Genomic DNA, 10,400 nt, shown 5'->3' on the forward strand with positions numbered 1-10,400 from the left:
AAAATAACAAAATGTTTGATTAGATTTTATATAAAAAAAAATTTAATAATTATGTAATGAGAGTGCATACTATCATTAATAACAAATCATTATGTACAGGAAAATTCGGTGATTTTATAATAATTACCATCTGTGACATAATATAAGATTATTGACTATTTCAGACTATTAGTGCATAATTTTTTAAAGATAAATTGCTGTTTTAATATCTAAACGTGTAAATTAATGACATTTTCATCTTTGAAAAAAATGAAAATTTTGATTTATTTTTGAATATATAAAAAATATGATAAACATTCTTGTTGTATAATTTAATAACAAATTTATTCTAAAAAAATATAAATTAATATGAAATTGGTCTCACTAAACACAAGTGAATAATTTAGGGACTAAAAAAAATTAGAACTAAATTGTCATTCTATTTTTAATATATAAATCAAATTTTATATTTATAGTGAATAATTTAAATTATAATATAAAAATATTTTTAATCATTGATGTTCACTTTAAAAATGTTATCGAAATTTAATTTAAAATAAAATTAAAAAGTGAAATCTTAAAATATTTGAAAGAAAAAAAATATAAGCTGAGAAAATGTGGGTAAAATAATACACTTTCAAATAAAATAAATGAGAATATTGAAAATGTTCGAGAGAGTGTCTTCTAAGTTTTTAGCATAGGAATAGTAGATTTCTCTATAATAAATAATTAATCTTAACATTTTTTTCCTACTGAAATGTATTTGCACTAGTACAGTGATGATCGATATCCTTGAAATCAATTGCCTTTCAGGCGGGGTTACTGATTTAAGAATTAAGATACCATGGTTTATAGCGCGTTCCACCACTTGGCAAAAAAGAATGGATACTAATACAAATTTACAATGTGGCTGTGACATACAGTCCACTGATTAATAATAATTTACTATATACGCAGCCTGTTGCATACTATACCACCGTGTAAATGGTTTAAAAAAATGCAGGGGCAAGGCCTCTTTTTAACAGTTTACACCAAGCACGCCAGCAAAATCCAATTGATCCCTCTCTCTTCTTCTCTGAGACTTTGGTACTTATTTTCACGTAGAAATTAAGAGGGTATGCTATGTAGTTAGAGCGTCAGGAAGGGTAGACCGGGAGCCAAGCACCTTGCCACCAACATCTGGGAAAGACTCAAATCCAGTTAAGGACTTTACCTTCCCATAGGCATTTACACACACGGGATACTTCATTATGTGCCCTTGCAATGGAGTATAGTCATCAGCTGTGTACTTCTTCCAGTTGTCTTCAGCAATCTTGTTCACACTTTTCACACACTCCAAGCTTTCAGGCTCCTTGAAGCAAGCTTCTATGGTTTCCATGTGTTCTGCCCACAAAGACATTCTATACCCATATACCTGCAAATACCTTTATTTAAGTACTCCGGATCCGGAAAGACAAATATCTGGGAAATTGCCTCGGGCCTCAAAGAATATCCCCAATAATAATAAACACACAAAGGTGTCTTAACTTTTTTTTTTTTTTTTTACTGCACTGCAATTCACATCAATTTTAAGAACTTTAACAACTTTTTAATCCAATGGTATGACTCTTCAAGAAAGTAAAATTGATTTCACAAGTTATTTTACATTTTTATATTTCTTTAACATGGGTCTTATAAATCAACTCTCAGTTATTTCTTAATGATTAAGAACTTAGAACAATTCATACGCGTGACATCATATCATCTTCCTTCAATGACAAAGCTAATTAAGAACGGTTCTTAACTTTAAGGACCCATTTAAAAACTATTTCTGGAGACGCTCTAAAAGGCCAAGAAAGAAGAAATGAATAACTATGTATAGCTAATTTTACATTATATATTTAATGATACAAACCTGACCATGTGGATGCCTCTTTTTCTGACTCCATGTATGATGCGGTTGATGTGCACCCATTGCTATCTCAGTATCTCTGGATCCAGCCAAAGATCGTTGATTTATATTGGCAGACCCAAGAATTACATATTCATCATCCACAATCATTCCTTTGGCATGTACATAAATCATAAACCGTCGGAACTTTTGTGAGGCTGAAACCTGATTGATGATCATTGCAGAAAGATGTTAATGTTATCAAACGCAAAACAAGAATATTAACCCTGAACTACATATAAGATGTTAATGTTATCAAACGCAAAACAAGAATATTAACCCTGAACTACATATATCTACCAACAAGTAAATTGGTCATACTTCACATTCATACTACCAGTAGTCTAGAGGAATGTAGCAAGAAAGATTTATGTGAAATGAAAATTGACCGAATACTTGAACTTCAAAATCCAAGAGACATAAGCCCTTAGAAATAATTACGGTCTTAAATCCTTCTCCTTCGTTTCTTTACTTTTTCCACTTCCTTTCTCCTTTTCACGTAGTTTTTTCGTTTCTTTACCTTAGATCAACCGACCTAAGGAGAAGGATAACTAATGTTCTTATCAAAGAATGAGGCTAAAACCCAGGTTAAAACATGGAAACATATGAAGGATGAGACTTATTTCATTAAATATAATATTGATAATGAAACAAGAATTATATGAATTATTATTCATCTTTAAACAAATAAACTGAACAGTATTTTTATAAAAAAAATAAACATTTTTTGGCCTAAGTTGATGTTTGAGAATTTAAGAGGAATTATATTATTTACATTTATATAAAAAGGAGTATATGATATACATGACGGGGCCACTGTCATCTTAATATATGACATTACACTTCGTCAATTGCCAGGTTATTGATTCATTCCATTAATAATGCACCAAACTCAGAAAAATATTTTGAATGATTACCGTTTCGCCATTATCTGAAGGTGAATTACTTGAACTTGAAACTTCAGTTGTCAACTGCTCTCGGTTTCCAAGACAGTAAAAATTGAGGTAATCTTGTGGATGACTATCAAGCTGCATAGATTTTAACTCCAGAGCTATGATTTCATACATCATTTTCATTGTTTGTCCCTGAAAATGTGAATTCCTTTTAATTAGTAATAAATAGCACTTAAATTTTATCAGCGAATAAATTATTTCCAATGTTAAAATTTTGTATGACTAGCTAGCTACGTAATTTACACAAAATTACCTGCCAAAAGAGTATCTCTTGCACTGAAGTAGAAGAAGGGGAACCTTCAGGCCACATTGGGATGACAATATAAACTGTGAATCTCTCCTTCGATCTTATCTTACTGACTATCTTCAGTGCCAACTCCACAGGAATTAGGTTATCAGCACCTGATCATAGAATGGAATTTTAGATAAGTAGAAAATGCTATTTTAAAAAATTGATGAAAAAGATCGATATCAATGACAAAGTCTTGCCCCCGCTAGGTGGGCTTTGAGGAAAAACAATGATATTTCAAGTGATGTAGTTATTAAGGCTACACAATCGTAGTACATAGCTAACAATTACTTTGAGCAAGTTTGTCATTCGTAATATATGTTAAGCAGTTGTTCGATTGCCTGTTAGGATAAGTTTATCCAAAAAATGTTGGAAAAATAAAATAAAAAATGAAAGAAAATAAATACAAAGAAGATGCACAGTCTTGAATTAAATAACAGAATCACAGTAGCAAAATAAATTTAATTGATAACACATGAATAATACATTATAACATACAATAAGCACACGAAAAAAATAAATTAAGGAAAGAAAGATATAGCCTGGGTTGAAGCGCGTAAATGTTATCCTTAGAGAGAAAAATGTCCACTGCACTCGTGGGAAAATTTGATTGCGCTCCTCTCCCAAGATACGACAACCTGTTGGTTCCGATCTTGTGCAGCGAAAGGATCCCCGAACCTTATGAACACCAACGCTCTTACTCTCAAGAAATAAATTATTTTATAAGAGAAGATATAGAAAATTTTTGGGAGAAAAAGATGAGACTGTATAGGCACAGGTGCAACAAACAAAATATGACCGTTCGAAAACCAACCTATAGCTGTCACAATAAACATAGCAAACTAGTTGACTCATTAAAACAAAATTTAAAAAAAATCTAAAATAAATATTTTATTTTATAAAATAGAATTAATATATATTTATAAATTTTAAATTAAAACACAAATATTTACCAACAAAAAACACTTCTAAGAAAAAAATAACAACAAGAAAAACAGAAAATAAGCTTATCCATAATCTAAAATTAATTTATTTATAAATTAAAAATCATCTTTTATTGAAGCTATAAGAGAGCTTCTAGAAAGTTGCTTATACATAAGCTAATTTTAGCATAGGAAGAAACTTTTTTTTTTTCTTCCCTAGGTACTTCTAAAGAAATTTATCAAAATAGACACTATGTAAGAGCAAAAAGGAACTGTACTGTGAGCATTGTCTACAATTTTTTGTAGTGTTCTGAGCTTAAAAGTAGAAAAACGCATGCCACACGCTGAATACTAGTCATAGGTGCGTATACAGAAATTACGAGCAACAAGCAGATGCAACAAGTTACATGAGTAAGCATCAATATTCTGCCAAAACCTGCTTCTTTGTAAGCTGGCCAAGCAAAGGATGATCCAATAAAATATTGATTCTCGATATAAATAAAATGTTGAGCAGATCTGATCGCATGTATATATGCTGTTTGAATACTCTTGTCTATGACCAAATTTTTTGCACAAACAAGGTTCTACAATGAATGACAATAAAAAAGAAATTAGTGAGAAAGGGAAATCCAAAGGTTCTACTTCTATGACATTTATCCAACCATAGAGCAACTCAATGTTGGATGAGTTACCTGAGTCTCGGCAACAACTACATCCTTAGGGAATCCTTTCAAAGAACCAGAATCTATGGATCGAAAAACCTGCGAAAAACATATACAAAGTATAAATAAACAAATTCTCTGTTGAAAGAAAAAGAAGGAAACAGAAGACACACTTTAAAGACAGTGAACTAGTAACCTGAACATGCCAATTTTCAGGATCGTCTTCCTTCGAAACCCATAGTTCAGGATCATCAACTGGAGTTGATTCCGAAGGACTAAGAATCCAAAAGATGCGTTCTAACTTGATCAAAGAATCATCGTTCCAGTGAGATACTCTCTTGAGTTTCCGACCCAACTCAGACCATTTGGTGGCTTTTCTCCAGCGCTGCTCAAAATTAGTGAGTATATCATATGCAGCAGGGCCTTCAATTTTGCAATGTAAATCATGCCATGGTTGCCTTGGACCCTTGGTTCCCGCCTATTATTAGAAATGGAAGACAAGACAAATTTCAGTTAGCAAGAAAGACCAAAAGTACAATGGTGATCTAAATCTCAGTATCAAACAATACCCCAGACAACAAATTTATGTCTATGAAGATACTATACTAGATGCGAAGTGCCAATAACAGTACTGTATTTATAACAAGCCAAACCTGCTGAATGAGTGGAAGGAAGGCATGGGAGTTTTCTGTCACTACTTTTAAAATGTTAACAATTAAAGTATGCTAAAACAATGTCCGTATGAATATTTATACTTCAAACCAAGAAGTCATTATCTGCTTATAGACAAAAAGAGGAATATTAGGTCAATAATTAACCTGATTGAACAAAACAACTCTGTTTTTGCTTATTAGATAAAGAAACAGAAACTGGACATATATCGTGCTAAAAAGACAAGCTCAGGTATATGTCAATGTAGATTTCGGAATGCAACAACTTATAACTAATGTATGGTATCCTCAGAGATTATGAACTTACACAAAACGTGGGATTATGATAATCGTCCTGATAAACAGTGTCGATATCACGTAAAATTCTATGCTCGGGTGTATCATACCGGCCATCACAAAGATCTAGACCACCTATAAATGCAGTTATCTTCCGATTATTACCGTGTGCTTGAGTATCCACTATCACACATTTCTGATGATGTGTAAAGAGAGTGCCAACAACCTGAAGTTTGGTGCCAAGTAATATATATAGTCAATATGTTTTTCAATTTCTGGTAAACAAAATAATCTTTGTTTTAGAAAAACAATCCCTGTTGGCATTCAAAAATCTCAATGAAAAGTTTTCAATTTTATTTTTCTGGGCTCAACTTAAATTAATAGTTTGCATGTGCCAGGTATGCAGATTTGGGCAATAGAAACAAGAAAGGGTGTGTCCACTAATTCATTGACACATAAATGTGAAGTTCAAGGAAGGAAGTTATCCCGTGCATGGGAAAGAACTTCATGTTACATTTTCACATGATCTTGTCATGTCAAAATTTTGTGTCTATTTCTCTTTTCATAGACATTTATAGATTTTGATAAGGCCTCCCCTATTTAGTGTCTACTAAGACAAAGACGCAAAAAAGTTCGTATTATTTTGTCATGTTAAAATCTCAAGGTTAGGACTCATCCATCCTAAGCATGTATTAAAATTAGAGTGATATTCTGAAAGGATGGAAAGCAAGCATGATTAAGTATCAAGAACTTTCTAACAGAAAAAATGACAAAATCTGGGAAAGCTACTAAACCATAGCATAAAGCATGCCTGCTGCTTGAAAATGCTAAGCTTACTGCTGGCATATCTTGGTGACAGCAAACATCTAACTGATGAATGCTTGAAAAACTTTCGAGTTTCTTCATCATGCGTTTGCATTACTCCACTCTGCAATTAAAATTACTAACTGGTAAGGTTGTTAAAAGAAAAACTCAACAGACACCACAGTCAACTGGGCAGAATGGCAAACAAAGGAAATCAACCCAAATCGGTGTCGATGTTCAAGCAACTTGTAAGTACAAAACTCACTAGAAGTAAAATGAAGGCAGAAAAAAAACGAATGCTGATTAGTTAAAACTTAGAATAGAAGCCTATATCTCAGAAATATGAACACAACGTCATGTGCCTATATAACATGTGATTTTAAATTGGAATCTGTCACGGGGTACTTGAATCAAAATTGAAGAGCAGGAACACAATAAGGTCCAATTTGAATACCAAAACCCAATATTACTAACGAAAGGAACATCATCAAGCCACTCCTTGAAGGTAGCAATCATATTAACACGTCACAAGTATGTTCCATGGACAAGTCATTCTAATGAAGGAGCAAAAAGTCACATCAACATGTTACTCCTTAAACTTAGTAAGCTCAAAAACAAGTAAAAACTGTATTTACGTATGTGAGAAACACATGGTTATTGTGAAAAATAAAAACAATAAATTTACATCATACAACTATATACATGAATAATTACGATTATTAGTTGGTGGGCACGAGACCACTTAAAAATAATGAAATAATTTATAAATTCTACTAATATTTTTCATTTTTTTCTATCTCTTTTTTTCTATCATAACTATATTTTTTTTTCTATCTAACCGTTGGATAACATATTGAGTGTCCCACAAATATTTTTCTAATTTATATTTATAGTTCCCAATAGAGTTACTCCCATTATATCCACAAAACTATGTAAAATACTTAGCAAGCAGATTAAATTTAAACTTCTAAGCTAGTACTCACCAGTTTATTGAAGTTCATATACAAACAAAGAAAAACCTACAGAAACTCGATTGAACCTAAGCATGCAACAAATGCATTTTCAGTTTAAAACGATTACTGAAAAAATACCGTGTTGATGCCAAACTTGCTGTGCGAAGTCTTATCATCCCAAACCAATAGTAAAACTCGCAAACCTTCTTGCGACTTGTACTTGAGCAACTCCCCGAGATTCAAGTTCCCACCGCTAGGTAAGGGTTTTGTAGGCTCTCTGACCAGCTTCACCTTGTGGTAGATGGACCAACCCACAATGTAAACCAAATGATGCGCTCCCAATATCGCGTGACATATATCTTCCCAGCACTTCCCGTGCACAAACACAACCCCGTCCTCTAACTCAACCTCCGGCAACATCGAATCAGGCACGTGCGCGTCCTGATACAGCGTCACCGATCCTCCGTGCCGAACCGGAAAATACGAGTCCCGAACAACGAACCGGTCCGGATCCGTTTCGGTGCGGGACCGGTACATAAAACTGTCCTCGCACCTCGTGAATTTCATCGCCAGGCGCACCGCGCAGTCAGGCTTCGGCGGCTTCCCGAACGTTCCTATGATCGGAAACCAGTCGCGGATGGCTTCGCCGGAGAGGATCCTCTCGGCTGAGACGGTGGCGACTCCGATCAGGTCGGCGCCGAACATGTCATTGTCCTTGACGTAGAACTCGACCTGCGAGGCCGGGTGAGCGAGTGGGATCTTGAAGTGCTCGTCCCACGTCGGGTTCTGCGAGTTCGAGATCACGCGGGTGCGCGCAACGGTGGCGCCGGCGAGGCAGACGGTCACGTAAGGATCGCTGGTGATGATTTTGCGGTGGCGGTGGCGGGCATGTCGTTGCTTCCTTTTCCCGGTGATGGAGGCGCTGCAGGTGTTAAGAGCAGAGAAGAACCTTCGCACGCGCTCGGAGAGCATGTCCATGTTCGGAAGGAACCGAGCATCCTCGATTACCAAATCGAGGGTGCCGTGGAGGTAGACCACGGTGTCAGGATTGTGAGGCATTGTCACCGCGGAGGGGTCAACGCAAGGTGAGATTAGATTGAAGGAGTTAATTAATTGATTGTCGGAGGGAAGAGAGTGATAGGGAGCGTTACGTTGCTGAAAAATGCGCAGCGGAACCAGCGAACGCTCGCTACCACGGAACGGCGTTACGGAGGCTACAGCATTACTCTCCGTCCCTTGGTTGATTTGTTCGGCGGCGGCGGCGGAACAGAAGGGAATGGCACACACTCTGGCAACGGTGTGCGCAATAAATAAAAATAATAATAATAATATTATGATACGGTGGCGTTAGCTAGCGGGAAAGAGAAGGTAACGGGATTGGGCACTCGTTTTGTTGTGTTTGTTGCCGTTGGCGTCTAATTTTTTGGATATATGAACACGTGTAAGTGACAGCAGTAGAAGGAAGAGGAGATGCTGGTGAGCCCAATGTAAACATATATTTTGTGGGGCCTTTAGGCCAGGACAGGCCTGCTTTGCTATTAAATGACGTCCATGTGATTCCATTCCCTACCCATTTGCATTTTGCTACTATAATAGATATTCGTATCTCGCCCTTAATTAGAAATTAATGCGATATATTATCAAACTGTTATGAAAGAACCATTCTTCTTCACTATTCTCCTATTTGTAAAAAAAATTAAAATTAAATAATATCATTAATGTAAACTGAATTTTATTTATTAAAATGTAATATGATATTAGAATCTAAAATTTGTATTAATATAGCTGCACAAGTGCAAAAGATTGCAATAATTATAGTAATTGACAATCTCCATTCAAGAGCTACACAATCAATGTTGTTGTGAGACAACCCAAAAAATTCCACCAATACATCTTAGCCTCTATACAAGAGAGTTGCATAGGGGAAGATGCTATCAAACATAAAAAATGCCCTTCTGTACCCACCAATAAGGAACGCCCCCCACCTTACATTCATTCAACAAGCCCCAAGGCCCGAGACTAGAGTCTACCCAACAAATTAACTCCACTAGTCATGTTAAGTCACTTTCCTCAGTTTTCGTTCGGTAGTGTCTTTCTTCTTAGAATCTCCAACAAATTAATACCACCAATCACGCCGCATAATTATTCCGCGTACCCATGGATCTCTGACTCATGCAGGTGAAAATGCATTGCATAAGATTCATTAACCATTGAGAGAGTGGGTAGCTGAATTTCTTCGTTCCTTTGAGCCACATCCATGAGGTGATCAAAATATCCTCCCACAGTTTATACACATCCATCTGCAAGCCATTAAAACAACAATTGTTTCGACACCTCCAAACACACCACAGAAATTGCACAGATAATAATCCTCCAATTTGCAAGGTCCCTTTTCGTTCTCAACATATCCAGCATTAGAAGAAAAAGCTGCGCAATTGAACCAAGAGAAGCTATGGGACAATGCAATAAATCAAACCACTTCATCCACGAAGACTGTATCAAGGGACATGCTAACAAACAATGGTAAGTGGTTTCAACAGAGAAGTTACAGAAAATACAAGATGGATCAGAGATAGCAATATTTCTTCTCACTAAATTTGCTCTTGATGGAACTCTGTCAAGAAAGAATCTCCAAATTGCATGTGAAGCTTTCGGAGGGATATTTACCTTCCAGAGTGCCTCCATGAGACTATAATGCCGGTTGTGTGTTCTCCAATTCAGCAGTGAGTTGTATGCTGAAAAAACTGAATAATTACCGAACTGTTTGGGCATCCACCTCCATATTCTTTTGCGATCCAGTATAGTGAATGAGTCCAGAAATGCATCTAGTTGATGGACTAACTGAAGCTCCCATTCAAACCAATGCCGTCGCAAAGGTATGTTCCACGTCTAATCCCCCCCCCACCCATATCACTTATCTCCTCCTCCTTCAAAGTGCAATTCATGTATAATCTAGGGAA

The 10,400-nt window shown here is 35.7% G+C and overlaps 1 protein-coding gene across 1 annotated transcript; it reads right to left on the reverse strand.

Moving 5' to 3' along the window:
• Window positions 1-698: 698 nt before the first annotated feature.
• Window positions 699-8,902, reverse strand: LOC114414558 (phospholipase D delta-like). Its single transcript, XM_028378853.1, has 10 exons — window positions 7,579-8,902; window positions 6,495-6,611; window positions 5,715-5,909; window positions 4,933-5,214; window positions 4,767-4,835; window positions 4,511-4,658; window positions 3,116-3,264; window positions 2,827-2,994; window positions 1,874-2,074; window positions 699-1,393 (listed from the first exon to the last, which is right to left on the reverse strand). Exons 1-10 carry the CDS (start codon window positions 8,497-8,499, stop codon window positions 1,100-1,102), a joined length of 2,544 nt encoding a protein of 847 aa, XP_028234654.1. The 5' UTR covers window positions 8,500-8,902; the 3' UTR covers window positions 699-1,099.
• Between the last annotated feature and the right edge of the window lie 1,498 nt (window positions 8,903-10,400).

This window comes from Glycine soja, chromosome 6 (assembly GCF_004193775.1).
Source record: "Glycine soja cultivar W05 chromosome 6, ASM419377v2, whole genome shotgun sequence".
In the NCBI taxonomy this organism is placed as follows: domain Eukaryota; kingdom Viridiplantae; phylum Streptophyta; class Magnoliopsida; order Fabales; family Fabaceae; genus Glycine; species Glycine soja.